Raw genomic sequence first — 16,154 nt, forward strand, 5'->3', positions numbered from 1 at the left:
CTAACTTTAAGATGGAGGACAAACTGTCTTATTTTGCATAATTTAAGAAAAATTGAACCTTTATAATTTTAATTTGGAGCAACTCCTGTTGGCTGTTAGAGAGAAGGCAATACAAATAGTTGTTTAGGGAAATAGTTGTTTAGGGAAGGAAGAAGTTATCTTGGTTATGTTCAAGTTTCAAACATATCCTTACTGTTTCAGAAATGCTTTCAAGTAAAAAAAAATAGATAAGATATAGTGCATTAAATATGATAAAACAGATCTCATATATTTTTCGTTCGTCTAATTATTTGAGATATGGCTTACCAATCTATTACTATCGACGTTGCTGTAAGGTTAATTTGTCAGCCTCATGCTATTTTCGTTTGCATCTGCTACCTAATTAACAAGACTAGCATGTTAAAATAACTTGAACAACATCCCCAGAGGCTCTGGAAGTGAACAGACCTTCTGTATCAAGTAAAAGTCAAATTTCAGTTTGCAATATTGTTCAGGGTCATTATGCTTTAGTTATTAAATAAGCAGAGTCCTCATATCACATACCAGAAGATCTGTAAGGAGCTTGATGCAGTAGCCTTTTCCAAGTCAATTAGTTGACAGACATGTTTGACTACTTCTTTTCCATTTTCTTTCATTTCGATGGCAAGCATGGAGGATTCCATGTCATCCAAAATGTGGGTCTTCTGTTTGCACTCAACATGTTTATCCAGAAAATAAGAACATTGCCAATTCAATTGGATCATAAACCATCCCTCACCAATTATCTCTGCAAGAGCACAAACCTTCTTTAAAAGAATGAAACCTACTTCTGTCTCTAACCACAATCTCTAATCCATAGACTTCAGATATTAACTTCATAAAACTATGACAATCTTTGCACACCCTCAAATTCTTTACAATTCGTATGGTGCTTCCCTTACATAACCTTGTCATACCAAAAGCAACAGCAAGTTTCTTGCTGTGCTTAGACACAATATCTTCCTTTTCTTCCTCTTCTATATCATGCAAAACACTTCCTACCTCTGGAATATAACCACCTTTTACTTTAAGTTTTAACATTATCTCACTTAGCTTATTATAAGCTTCTTCAGTAATCTCATTTCGTTTATCACCTGCTACAAAATTGTACATGACCTTGTCTATTTCAATCGTGCTCCAACCTGGTATTTTCTTCAAATTTTTCTCAGTCATTGATCTCCTCACCATGGCAACATCCTTCCATTTCCCTGCAAATCTATAAATGTTGGACAGCAAAACATGGTCACCAGAATTGTCTGGATCCAGCTCAGAGAGCCTTTCCTTGACTTGCTCAGCCATTTCAATGTCACCAAAAAAACTGCAAGCCCCAAGAAGTGTTCGCCAGATAACTGCATTGGGTGGAACTGGCATTTGAACCACAAAATCATATGCCTTATGAAACTGACCAGCCCTACCATACAAATCAACCATACAACCATAATGCTCAATAGTTGGTTCAATGTCATAAATTTCTGTCATTTTACTGTATAGCTCATGACCTTGTTCAACTAAACCAGCATGACTACATGCATAAAGTACTGAAATAAAAGTGACCCCATCGGGTCTGGTCCCAGATTCTTCCATCTCATAAAAATATTTTATCACCTCTTCACCATATCCTTGCATTGCAAACCCTGCGATCATAGAAGTCCAAGAAACGATGGTTTTCTTCCCAAGCATTGTCTCAAAGACAAGACGAGCCATCAACACATTTCCACACTTGGAGTAGGTATCCAAGAGTGCATTGTTCACAGAAGTTATCCAAACCAACCCCACTTTCTCTATATATGCATGTAACACCATCCCAAACTTAAACGCCCCAGCTTGAGCACACGCAGATAAAGCACCCGTCAAGCTCACTTCATTGGGCTTACTTTCACTCCCAACCAACTCCCTGAATACCCGAATCGCCTCATCAAAGCAACCATTATGAGAAAATCCAACAATCATAGTACTCCAATAAATATCATCTCTACTTGGCATCTGCAAGAACAACCCCTCTGCACGTTCAAGCTCCCCTGCTCTAGCATACCCTGCCAGCATCACATTCCAAGTAGTCAAATTCCTAAACAGCATTAAACCAAACACTTTATTTGCACCACTTACATCACTCCCTCGAAGATACGCTGTAAGTATAGCATTCCACGCCACAACATTTGGTTGAGGTATTTGAACAAACACCTTCCAAGCAAACTCAACAAACCCACATTCCGCATACATACTAATAATTGTAGTCCCAACAAAGAGATGGGTGTCAAGCCCACGAGTCATAGCTTGACAATGCAGCTGAAACCCAGTTGTTAAACACCGTAAATTAGCCGCTGCTTTGAGTACAAAAGCAAAGGAGAAACTATCAGGAGGAGAATATGATTGCCGCAGCATGTAAATGAATGTGCTGGCTGAATTCTTGGGTGAGTCTGACTCGGATTCACCTCGGATGAGGGTGTTGTACACAAACACATCTCAGTTTGGATAGTGTATGAGCAGACGGCGAGCGTAATCAATAGCATCAGAAATTTGCAGGGCACCAAGTATTAGGAGTTTTCCGGCGATTAGTGGGTTGGTCTCAAGGCCGGATTTTTAAACGGAGGCGTGGATTTGGTTGAGGTTTCCAAGTGTTTTGCAGTAGCTTAACAAAGAAAGACACACCTTTTCTGCCCTGCTCACTTTTTCAACATTTCAACACTTAAATCCAAAAGAATACCAAAAGAGATTTTCTCCTTAATACTCACTGCCTTTAAAAAAAGATATTTAGTTTAATTGGAACGTAATTTAATAAAATAAAGATTTTTTTAATTTTATGACTCAAAATTAAAGTTATGTTAAATATACTAAAATATCCTTTAATTTTATAGTTTTAAGCATGTCATGTGGAAAGTTAAAATTAAACTGTTGTCAAAAAGGGAAAGGGATCATTCTTTTTTAAACAGTTAAAAAAATAATAATATCATTCTTTTTGAAATGAAGGGAGTATTATGATTTCTTATCTTTAAAAAAAAATATGTATCTAGTTTTAAACTTAAGAATAAAAATAATATAAAGAAGAATTTTTTTTAAAAATTATATAATATAATAGAGAAAGTTATGGAGATGAAAGATAAGAATAATAATAGTCAGGAGGTTATCTTCATAATGGATTAAAGTAATAGAGATAATTAGTCATAATAATTTTTTAGTGTAGTGGATATTCATATCATTATAAAGGTGGAGGTTATCTTCATAATGAAGGAAAATAATGGAAATAATCAGTCATACTAACTTATTAGTGTAGTGGACATCCATACCATAATATTTCATAACACTCTCCCCTTGGATGTTGTCATATTGGTACATTACTTCATCTAAATTCAGTGTCAGAGGTTAACCCACTATGCGGCAGTCAAGTCCAACTTTTGATTCAGCCTGTTCGCAGCATATTCTGCATAATGTTCAATATTGTTTCTGCTTTTCTTTAGAATAATTTTCGATGCTTAATAATGAAATGCACACAAGAACTACAGGTAAACCCAACCTTTATATTAATAATCAAAACAATAGAAGGGATCTCATTCGTTAGGATAACAATTTTATCCTAACTTCAACTTCAACTTGAGGCACAATCACCAGTTGGTTTCTGCATTTGACACCATTCAAAAGCCTCATGTTTTTCTCTAAGTGTCTAGTGAAATTCAAGACTTAATTCTTTTCTCCTTGACTCTCTCATTTCGTTCAAAACTAAGACTGCACATTTATAGACCATGTGGCAGCCTTGTGTTTTATATTGCATAGCTTTCTAACACATGCTAAAAAGAAAAAAAGTGCGGTAGAAGTTAAGTTTCTATTGAATTGAGTAAGATCCTTTTGAATAGAAGATGCCTATGAAAAAGAATTTTTTAGAGGAAGATCAAGAAAAATGCGGATTTCCCTACACTTGTCATGACCATAGACACTAAACTAAACTTTATTTGACATCCCTAACTGATAGAGCATTCAAATTTTGAATTCAAAAATCATATACAAGTTACAATGAATCTAGACACAAGCAGTTATAAAAAGGTAATCATCGCTGCATGTGTTTGACATGTGACTAATGGTTGATTGAATTTCACACATTTGTTGTCATTTCCATCTATATTTTTGGCTTCAATGCAATTTTTAAACGTGTATAGTTATTGCTTGATCAAAGTCCACCCGAATCATCCGCCCATTTTTTAGGTCTGCGCCCTGCTGCTGCCTTGCCTGTGTTTTTCTTGGTCATGCTAACTTTTAACCCACTCATGTCATTTATTTATTTCTTGTTGAGTTTCATTCATATTTTTCTATGCTTTAATTTATTTTAGCTTAATTTTTTCGTACTTGATCAGACCGTGTGTTTTTCACATGTCAAACTTTGTCCACAATCGAGGTTGGCCAGCGCTCAAGCAATGTCGTGGTCTGCTGCCTTGCCAGCGTCCATGTCATGTCATGAAATTGCCTTCCTAACTTTGTTTGACTTCTCTAAGACATGTTAACACTCTGCTCACAAAATTAATTTTATCCTCATCTAAGCCCTTAACAAAGTCATTCATGCTAACTTTGTTGTAACCGTGCCATGTCGAGTAACCGGGTCAGACCCCTTACAGATGTCCATGGATAATATGTCTTAAAATATTAGTAGAAAAAAATATGTAGGAAAAAGTATTAGTGAAAAATGAAGGATACACATATCTTTTAGTATTGAGCACCGATATGAGAATGAGTTCAGACAACACAAATTCCTTATAGACTATGTATGTATGGGTACAATATCATACATTTTACATGAATCCTAAGTTCCTTCAGGAAGAGTTTAGTGGATCAGCTTAGTTGAGGTGTTTTATACCCCAACAAAGTATAGGACAATTCTGGAAGTCGTAGATCATAGTGATGGTTATCAGTTAAAGAATCTCCCAGATAGAGTTAAAAATATATTTTTATTGTATCACTTAATATGTTGAGTTCTGATATGGGTAAGTATTTTTGTAAAGTTTAAAATGATTTCACATCTTTATTTCTTTATATTCAGTTGAGTATATATCTATATATATAGTAGTCCTTTTATTCAGTTATTTTTTATTCAACTATATTACATATTCTTACATTTAATGTACTGATTTTATTTAACTTGCATCATTCAATTATGCAAATACAAGTTCTTAGGTACCTTAACAAGATTTTGTTTAGAACACTTCATCTGCTCATCAGCTTTCGAGTTCGAAGGAGTCCAATTATGTATGTTGCTAGTAATAGTTCTTTTGAGGAGTCGTGAATCTTGTCCCAACACTCATCTTTTTATAGTAGAGGCTTCATAGATACACAATATTGGAGAGTCTTTCAGTCTAAAATACTTTTTTTAAAACTTATGTTTCATACTCAGTATATTCAGGGAAATTTTGAAATTCACTAAACTATTTTTAAGCATTTCTTTCAATTTAGTGCTTATGTATGCCTGGATAGTCTTCTGTTTTTAGGTAACCAAGATGAAGATTCGAGGGGGACCAACAATGGATCTCGAGTGTCGCCCACGTTTAAGGTGTACGCTTGGATCGTGGCATTATGTTTCTGCAAAGTTGTTGTTATAAGTTTCACACAAGTCTTCTCTACAGAAATTGTTGAAGGTACAATAAAAAGAATATTCTTGGAGACATAATTCAAATTTGGTATGTCATTGTAAGGACATAAAAATCTTAAAAACCTTATTGTGCCTTAATGTGCAAAGTGAATCAGGAAAAGAAGACAAGAATTAATAAACTTTAGACATGACTTCAAGGATGTGGTGTTGGATGACCTATAGAGGAATATGACTACTCTTTTAATCCCAAAGACATATATAACTACCCAATAAATTAATTGCTCATATTTAATATGAAATGTGGATAGATTCTCAAATTTACTGCAAGTTGTAAATATTTTTTTTGAAGTAACATATGTGTTTCTCGACACTGCAATTGAAATTGGAGTGTATAGTTTCAAACTGAACTTCATCTCTTTGGTATGCTAATTTTAAAAAACACCCAAACAAACTGAATAGTTTTTATATAATATTTTTCTCTTTCAAGTATATATAATAAGTTGAATTGTTGTCAAATATGATAGATTCTTCGTTGAATTTTCCATTTTAATAATTTTTTATGATACATTTAAATGGGGGAACTTTAAAATGATATATGTAAAGCAAAATGTATGATTGAACTTTCAACACATTAAAATTAGAATATACATTCACTTTTTTCAACCTTTTAAAATTTATTTAACCCTTCAACAACGATTATTTATTTATTAGAAAATGTAAAATTTCAAGTTGATGTTCATTTGATTCTCCAAAAAATCAAATAATAGAACTCCCAAAAAGCAAAAGGATAAATTATAAATCAAATTAAATATGTTTGATTGAAAGGTAAATGATAAGATGTTACAATTATCATTTTCATTTGCATATTAATGTACGTCTATGTTATCTTGCATGTAAGATAATATACTGTTTTAATTCTAATGACGAATAGATTTTAAGTATTATTTTATAAACTCTGTAATATTAAATTCTCACGTGAGGCAGGGGTAGTCAGTGACGGCTCTACACCATTTGAAAAAAAACAACCGCCTTTGGCCCCAAAATTTGAGGGGTCTCATTCTTTTTTATTGTTTTTCAAAAAATAATAGGTTATACATATCTTTCTTAAAAAATATGAGTAACAGTGTTTTCAAAAACATTTTCGAATAGAGTCTCGGGGCGAGTCTCGGAGCGGCGCGTACCAAAAACGCTCCGGGCATAAATTAAAGACGTAGATCTATAAGATATATCTTCTAAAATTTGAGATGTAAGTCTCGATCATAAAGACGTAATTCCCGAGCCTAAAAAACTTAGGCCCAAACGTTTTAAATTTTATTTATAAATTTTTTGCTTTAGATCATATTTTTTATTGTTAGTGTACGTAATGATATTTCTCAAATAGTAATAATAATACTTTTTTTTCTTTGTTATGATTATTAATACTGCTCTCAAATAAAAATCATAATATAATTAATATATATATTATAGGTTATGTATAACCAAATTATTTGTAAAATCATTGAAAGATATACCTTTGCTTATTATAATAGTTATAAACTATAAAATTAAATATACATGAGATTACGCCCCGTAAATCCATGAGACTTATGCCCCTATCTCGTTTAGTTAATATACGTTACTGGCAGTAACGATTTTAGATTAAATGTGACACGGTCCACCCCTTTCACCAGACGACGTCGTTTTTTATTTTCATTAACTTTAATTTTCCATTATCTTTGGCTGGCTTCTAAACCCTTTCACCTATTTCACTGTAAACAAAAACTTGGCAGCGGCGATTGAAACCCATAACCCATTTCATTGTAAACAAAATTTGGCAACGACGACTGAAACCCATAACTCCATTCCCGATGATAGTTTGTGGTCAAAGTGGAGGCGTGAAAGAACGGAAAGACATTGAATGGGTGAAAACCTCATATGCTGGATAAACGGTAATTGTAGTATTTCCAAATTAATTTTGGGGATTTCTTGTTATGTCGAATTTCAGGATAAATTACGACTATATATCTTCTTGAAAGCTTGGATTCAAGTTAATTTTTATGTGTTAGAGCCTTGATGTTTTTTTTAATCCTTACAAATTAGTAGATGAAATGCTTGAATTTTAGAATTTTGATCTTCTCGTATTTATATCGTTTTGGTTATATAGAATAATCACTCAAGAAATTCTTATATGTATGTTCTATTTTTTTTTTGAATTCATGCATCTTGTTGATGCAAAGAGAAACAATGAAAAAATGTCCACATGAAAATGGAAGGGAAGACTATAACAGATTGACCTGCAATGCGCCTCTACTAAAATTGAATTTATTTTCCAAATTTCTGATGAAACATTAAGTGACAGTACATTATTTTGATTTTTGGGACTAACATTAATATTTAATTTACTTTCATATGAATTTTTCAGTTTAATAGATACGTATATGACTGGTTATAGTGCATACCAATTGAATCCCGTTCTACTTGAACCATCAGTATTAACTCAACAACTTACCCATAGGTCACGGGATATATGGGATGGAAGTGTTAAAATGATTTTAAATATGAGGAGGTGTGATGGAAAATTTTGGTACCTCGTAAAGAAATATGTCACTCATCCACGAATCTTACAAATGATTGAATTATCAGGATTATATAGTGTTTATAGATCAAATCGACCTTCTATTGATCGTAGCTTGATCACTTCATTAGTAGAGAGATGGCGTCCTGAGACTCATACATTTCACTTTAGGATGGGTGAGGCGACAATCACCTTGCAAGATGTAGAGGTGTTGTATGGCTTACCTGTGAACGGTGATCCGATACTTGGTGATGAGTCGATAAGGACCATAGGGGACTGACAAAATATTTGTGAAAGATTGTTAGGTTTTATTCCACGTCCTCAAGACTTTAAGCGTAGCAACCTCAAGGTAACTGCACTTAGTGCGCATATGCTCGAGCAGCTACAGTTACCTGACTTGGAAACACAAGATATGATCAATCAAATGGCTAGATGTTACATGTTTTGGATGATTGCTGGTATGGTGATGGCACATACATCTGACAACTATTTAATATGATCGATCAAATGGCTAGATGTTACATGTTTTGGACGATTGCTGGTATGATGCTGGCATATACATCTGACAACTATTTAAAACTTATGTATCTTCCTATGCTCGAGGATATCAATGTAGTTAGATCTTATAGTTGAGGTAGTGCGACCTTAGTGTGCTTGTATTGCTTTTTTTGTAAGGCCTCATAGAGTAACCAAAACGAGATAGCTGAATTTCTACCACTATTTCAGGTATACTTAATAACTACATCAATTACTTTATAAATATTTCTTCTAGTTTATAATCTCATAATTATATATTTATATATAATGTTTAGATTTGGGCATGGTAGAGAGTTACTGTCCTCAACCCTCAGGTAATAGCACAAAGGGACACCAAAAATAATTTTCTTGCTTGTTTACCTAGGGGTCCATGTGCTACACGATGGTTTCCACATTTTAGTTGGACTGAAACCGCTAAACATGTGTTGGAAGTTTTTAGGGATGCACTTGATTCCATGACAGAGGATCAGGTATGATGGTATACCATTTTTCTTTTAAAAAAATTATATTGAAACACATTTATTTTTCTTTATGTAGTTTATTTGGGAACCTTATTTGGATGACTTGATTGAGAGTCTTCCTGATTATTGTCAAATTGGACGAGACATATGGCTTGTAAGAGCACCAATTTTTTGTTAGGATATCGTCGAGGTTCACTTTATTGATCGAGTTATGAGGCAATTTGGATTAAAACAAATGATACTTTCCATTTCTATTTGATGCCACACATTTTCACCATGATCGTAGGGGCAGACCAAATACAAATTGGAAGTTGGAGCATGCTCATTGGTTGCCTCTTTGGAACCAACGACTTAAATATATTTGTGATGCTCCGCTCAATCGTGAACCACTTCGATATGACGACCCTTACCTTATTTGGTTTAAATGCATTACTCGTCTTGTTATCGGTAATCCTACTCACCGCCCTCAACAACAATAAGGTTATGTTCCAAATTCAACGGCATATGAAACAATGGTATGTATTAGATTTGGTGTGTTTGTGATTTATCTTTTGAGGATAATATTACTTCTTCTCGAAAACTGTGACTTGGAAAATTGTTATCTATGTTTTTCCTTAAAAAATATTATAAGTGTTTCAAACTGATTTTTGTTTGAACATTTGTCAGAAAAAATAATGGAAAATGTTTGTAAGAAAAAAAATGATTGTTGCATAGGTGCGTCATATGCATTCTATGGTTGATAGAGCAAAATCACTTGTTGATCAGCCATCAATGAAGGATTTATACATATTTCGTGCAATGGTCCGGAATGAAGGAGAAAAGTGTTTGACATATGTGCAGGAGGCTGGTAGGATTAATGTACAAGCCGATTATAGAAGAGATGAGGTACATAATGATTATTTACATCCATTTTATTATGTATTCTAGTTGTCCTTGACCAATTAGGACGACGATAGAATTCATTACTTCTCATAGAAAAACTTGGAAATGGCCAATATGCCTCAGGACCAACTGGTGAGAATGACCCAGAATATGTTGCAACATAATTCTCTATTATGAAATGCTCGCTAACAAAATTTTTAGCTAGCCCTCCCATTCTATCAGTTACCTTCATGACATGTGAACATGGAAATTGCAAATTAACCCACTTTCCATAATCACATTTTCTTTTATTCAGTGAAACACAATGAGGGTTACTGATACGCTCAAACTTACTTCTCAAATAAGAAGTAAAGTGGTCGTGTCAAGTAAATAACCCAACTAGTGAGGTTGGGATCGTTCCCACGAGGAAAATAGTCTAGACTTAACTTCATCCTGTTATTACTATTGTTTGATCAATGACTTCCTTGGAAAGTAAAAACAATAAAGGGGGGTTTCTATTTCTAAATGAGTAAAATTAATTAACAAACTTGACAGAGACACTTAACAACTTTGAATGTTGGATTTTAATCAATTAATCAAAGTAACTAGGGTTTACGTGTTCCCCACAGGTTCATAACTTGATAACTCTAACTATAACAATTCTTTCCTAGTATCTTGCATGCAAAGTGATAAGTTATGTATTTCTAAATCCTTGGTCCGACATCTAGAAAATCTCACTCCTCACCTTGGTCCGGCTACGTGTGTTTCTATCCTAACCCTTATCCTTACCTCATATTAAACATCGTATTCGATATTTGACTAAGTTATTACCTTGTACCAATCAATACTAGCCTATTAGATAGTATACACTAAATCTATGTTAATAATTATTTTCCTATTATCTACCTCCTTGGTTCGGCAAATAGCATTAAGGCGAGTTCTAACGTTGTCCATCCGTTAAAAGACTTCTAAGCGAAAGAATTATTAATCTATGCAAGACACTATTCTAGAATTGTTATTTTAGTTAGGGTTTATCTCATTATTTGTCTATGGTTCCCACAACCCTAGTTATGGAGTTTAGTTACTCATAGCCATAAACACAATATTCAAATATAGTAGATAAGAATTCATGTACTTACTTAAATGAGAAAGAGTAAAATCCAAAAGTTTGCTTGATTAATCTCCAAAAATCACTTGCAAGAATCTCAAAATCCAACACTAATACACAAAGTCTAAGAATATGATGTCTAATCTAATAGAGTCTAACAATACGGAGTCTAAATATCTGGTGTCTAACTATCTGGTGTCTAACCTCAAAACGAGGTTTTTCGAACTATTTATAAAAAACAAAAACCTAATTAAACAAGGATTCTAATTGCTGGAAATCTGCCAAAACGCGGGTGGGTCGACGGACCTCGCAACGGACTGTCGTGGTTACAACGGACCGTCATGGACTCCGTCGTCCCATACTTGTGCAATTTCTTCTACTGCTCTCTTCATTCCCCTCGACGGCAAGTATGACCGACCGTCATAGGCACAACGGTCCGTCCAGGATCTTCGTTCCAAAACACTTCAACTCTTGGAATCTGGGTACTGGGATCACTTCTCTGAACTTCATGACGAACCTGCAGGACGGACCGTCATAGACACGATGGATCTTCACAAGCTTCGTAACCCCACACTTGATCAAACTTCCCCATCTTCCTTCAGCAGCTGCACTACGTTGCCACCTACGGACCGTCGCGAGTACGACAGACCGTCATAAGCTCCGTAGGTGGTCTCTTATGTATTTCTTCGCTCAAAATCTCCGCATTCAGCTTTGGACATATTTCCTGCAAAACAAAGAGAAACTTGTATAAAAAGTAGCACAAAAAGACTTTCGGACACACTAAACTTAAGGAAAAAGTATTAATTATACTGTGAAACCAAGGTATATCAGTTACCATCTGTACCATCAACCTGTATAGATCTAACCTCATATACCTCTGTGGGTATATTTCAATAAAAAACAAAGTGCCTTTTTGAATTTTCATAATTCTTCTCCCACTTTATTTTGAACCTCTCAGTCCATAATTTATTTTGTTCTGCAAGTTGGTGTGCTTTTTGAAACCTACGTGCATACGTTCAATAGTTTTCTCCAATGAAAGTGTAACTATAACAGTGACAGGCAAACCTCGTGCTTTTTCTAACACTCCATTGAACGACTCTGAAAGATTTGTTCTCAACGCTCTCCATTGTTTTCAATCATCATGACTAACAGTCCATTTGTCCAAGGAAATTTCCATGAGGTATTCATCTGCTTCGAGATTTTCTTCTTTAATTTGCCACATCAAGGACTCAAACTTCCTCACTTGATGGGCTGAAGCAACTCTCCACATCAATCTGTTGAGGTACTTGTTTGGAAATTTAGATTAAAAGTTGCTCTTCAGATGTCTTATGCAAAATCGATGGAAGGCTCGAGACTCTTGAAATCGCTGCAACTCCTGCAAACTAGTCAAGATTCCTTTTGCCCTATCAGATATAACACATACATCTTGTTTACTTTTTATGACATGTGCACTCAAATTTCTAAAAAACAGTTCATGCCTCTTTTGACTCTTTGTCTACAATAGCAAACGCTCAAGGGAGAATGTTATCATTTCCATCAATTTCAATAACAATTAATAATTTATTCTCATATTTTCCATAAATAGTAATTTCTGCTGTAACCGCGAAGCACAGATAGTTTCATTAGTTTAAAATGAAGTACTCTTTACACATGAAAATATGAGTAAATTTGTAGTTTACCCAATCCATTTATTATTAATCCATTTCTACCCATATGAAATATTTATGTATTTAATTATTATTCATTTTATATTGATCAATTTTTAACCCACCCAAATTTAATTTATGCCGTCTATTTACCACCACTAAATTGTCGAGTCATGTCTCTTAAAGTTAAGTTGATGAGATGGACAAAGAGATACTGAAAGAATGCATTGAAACATTTTGAAAAATAAAATGTTTAATATCTTTATGCTTTAGGTGGATTTTTTTGTTATAAATAAATTTAGTTATGATGCTGAGGGTTTGACTTAGAATATATGTAGCTATGAGTCATGTCCCGCCGCTTGCTCTAAGTCCGTGACACATGAGTGGAGTTGATCCATGAGAAATGAGATAGTGATGATTTTAATAAATAAAGGCATTATAAAATACTCTAAGTTATTGTGTTAAATGCAAGATTTTTAATGTATTTCTAGCAGTTATTTTTGTTATTGATTTTTTTTTGTACTGTGCATATTTTGAAAGGTTAAACACTTTTTTTAAAAAAAAATAATTCTATTTTATAGATAAAATACAAGTGTTTGAAAGTTTAAATTTTAGATCTTGAATATTGAATACATTCAAAAACTGTATGATAATGACAACATTAGGTAAATTATTAAATTTTATGATGAATCAATTTAATTGGGGTTCAACTTATTCTATGTTCTTACAATGTTGTGTTAGTATTATTTCTTTATTTGTTGGCACAATTTAAGATGATAAAAGACTTAAAAGTCAAGATAAAATTATCTCTCTATGTTTTTCCCCCAATAGTCAGAGCATGGACACTTCTACAAATTTTATTATCTTAATAAGTAATAGCAACATTTTTTTTAGTCTGCTCCACAAGTTTAGGAAAGAAATTGCAATTTTTAGAGGATTAATATGAATATTAACTCAATTGGATAGAGTATCAAATTATGTTTAGAGTACTTCCTTGGTCTAGTTTTAATTGTTGTATTGCATTTTTCAAAAGTGAAAATTGATTAATTTTTCATTGTCAAATTATATTACATTTATTCAATGTTTTAGACAAGAAAATTCAGATATTCAAAATTGCAATTTTTTATAATAGAAAAAATAAATAATGAAATATTAGTCAAAATTCTTACTGTATGACTTAAAAAAGAAAATTATGACAATTAAGAAAGTATTAATTAATAATAGTTATTTAAAGAACAGTTAAGGAATATGTAATGTTGTTTTTACCTGTCTCAAGAATCGGTCAAACAACCATATGAAAGTAGTTGTGTTTCCAATTTCTGATTACTTTCTTTAACATCCATGGATCTGTTTAGATTAGAAGATGTCTTTTTTTATTGAAAAGAGTATGCTAGCATCAAGATTTCTATTTTGCCTAATAGCCATTTCGATTTTGGTCTTGATTGTTTCTTCATTGTACCTTGTCCAATTTGCTGACAATTCATTCATTGTGAATACTAATAATTCTTCTCTTTACTCAACCTCATGTCTAGAATCTAAAATCCCTTTTTCGCCTCTTAACATTACATCATTTGAAGAAAACGCGAAAAGCCACAATACAACATCATTTGAAGCATCCAATTCTATTAGCAATTCACGTGGATATATATGTGACACTAAACAAGCTCTTCTTAGGGTGTATATGTATGATTTACCCCCTGAATTTCACTTTGGGCTATTAGGTTGGAAAGGAAACGGAAAGGAAATGTGGCCTGATGTTGATATGCAGGGTCACGTACCCTCATATCCCGGTGCCTTAAATTTACAACATAGCGTTGAATATTGGCTTACCCTTGATCTTCTATCATCTAATATTACAAGACCATGCACTTCTATTAGAGTGAAGAATTCAAGTGAGGCCGATGTAGTTTTTGTCCCATTCTTTTCGTCTTTGAGTTACAATAGGCATTCTAGGCCTCCTAGGAAGGGAAAGGTTAGTATAAATAGAATACTACAGGATAAAGTGGTAGAGTTTTTAAGAAGTAGACATGAGTGGAAGATAAATGGTGGCGTAGATCATGTGATTGTTGCTCACCATCCTAATAGCATGTTGGTTGCAAGAAAGAAGTTGAACTCTGCAATGTTTGTGCTTGCAGATTTTGGAAGGTACCGAACAAAAATAGCAAATATTGAAAAGGATGTGATTGCGCCTTACAAACATATCGTCAAGACATTAGATGCTAACAACTCGCCCTCTTTTGAGCAACGTCATATATTAGTTTATTTCCAGGGGGCAATTTATAGGAAAAGTGTAAGTTGCAATTCTGTTTTTAATTCCTTGTTTCTATCATTTTTATGCTTGAAAAAATGGAGTTTGGTAGTCATGTTATGGAACTGAAGTAGATAATAATAGTTTTTCTTTGCTTATATAATACCAGGGTGGAGCGATCCGTCTAGTATTATACAACCTTCTCAAGAACGAAAAAGATGTACACTTCACTTTTGGAAGCGTCAAATCAAATGGTGTTAGGGAGGCTGGACGTGGAATGGCCTCTTCCAAATTCTGCCTGAATATTGTTGGAGACACCCCTTCATCCAACCGCTTATTTGATGCTATTTCTAGTCATTGTATTCCTGTAATTATTAGTGATGATATTGAGCTACCATTTGAAGATGTTCTCGATTATTCCAAGTTTTGCATCTTTATTCGTTCTTCATACGCTGTAAGGAAGGGATATCTTCTTAATTTCCTTAGAGGAATCAAGGAGGATCAATGGATCAAAATGTGGAAAAGGTTGAAGGAGTTCACAAAACATTTTGAGTACCAATATCCATCCCAACCTAATGATGCAGTTGATATGATTTGGCAGGCAATTGCAAGAAAGTTGTCGTTTATGCAACTGAAGGCTCATCGCCACAACAGATATCGTACTTCATAGCTCATTGTACCTTGATTCTATTGGAGGCACTTACCCTCTGAAAGTATTTATCTATTTATATTTGACATCTTTGAGAGCGGCTTGTAAATTCAATTCATAATTTGAAGTTACATGTACAAGTTTATGCATTGTGGACTTCTCTCCAGCAAAAATCTATGTACCACCATAAAACTATCATTGATGTGAACGCGAATTACTACAAATATGTCGATAGCACAAGTGTGACCCTACAATGAAGAGCATTGCGGAACAAAAAATGTTAAAAAGATTGAAAAAACCTAATCTATTTGACCACAATTCTAGATTTAAATAACACAAAACCTTCTTCATATTTTGACTACTCCATCTATCTCAATTTATGTGACTTCCTTTCTTTTTTAGTCCGTACAAAAGAAAATGACACATTTATATATTAAGTAACACTTTAATTATATAAATGTATATTTTACCCTTAATCAAATGATTTATAACCACACAAATCT

The 16,154-nt window shown here is 33.7% G+C and overlaps 2 protein-coding genes across 2 annotated transcripts; one reads left to right on the forward strand and one right to left on the reverse strand.

Annotated features, from left to right (window-relative positions):
- Window positions 1-371: 371 nt before the first annotated feature.
- On the reverse strand, window positions 372-2,470 carry LOC101250911 (pentatricopeptide repeat-containing protein At1g74630-like). The gene has a single exon (XM_069288050.1). It carries the CDS (start codon window positions 2,398-2,400, stop codon window positions 754-756), a length of 1,647 nt encoding a protein of 548 aa, XP_069144151.1. The 5' UTR covers window positions 2,401-2,470; the 3' UTR covers window positions 372-753.
- An 11,570-nt stretch (window positions 2,471-14,040) lies between these two features.
- LOC101251206 (probable arabinosyltransferase ARAD1) lies at window positions 14,041-15,811 on the forward strand. The gene is made up of 2 exons (XM_019215215.3): window positions 14,041-15,044; window positions 15,172-15,811. Exons 1-2 carry the CDS (start codon window positions 14,118-14,120, stop codon window positions 15,670-15,672), a joined length of 1,428 nt encoding a protein of 475 aa, XP_019070760.1. The 5' UTR covers window positions 14,041-14,117; the 3' UTR covers window positions 15,673-15,811.
- The last annotated feature ends 343 nt before the right edge of the window (window positions 15,812-16,154 follow it).

Source organism: Solanum lycopersicum, chromosome 8 (genome assembly GCF_036512215.1).
Source record: "Solanum lycopersicum chromosome 8, SLM_r2.1".
Lineage (NCBI taxonomy): Eukaryota > Viridiplantae > Streptophyta > Magnoliopsida > Solanales > Solanaceae > Solanum > Solanum lycopersicum.

Coding starts and splice junctions, on each gene's coding strand:
- LOC101250911 (XM_069288050.1), bottom strand. CDS start 2,400: ATGCTGCGGCAATCATATTCTCCTCCTGATAGTTTCTCCTTTGCTTTT.
- LOC101251206 (XM_019215215.3), top strand. CDS start 14,118: ATGTCTTTTTTTATTGAAAAGAGTATGCTAGCATCAAGATTTCTATTT. Junction 15,045..15,171: donor GGGCAATTTATAGGAAAAGT/GTAAGTTGCAAT, acceptor ATATAATACCAG/GGTGGAGCGATCCGTCTAGT.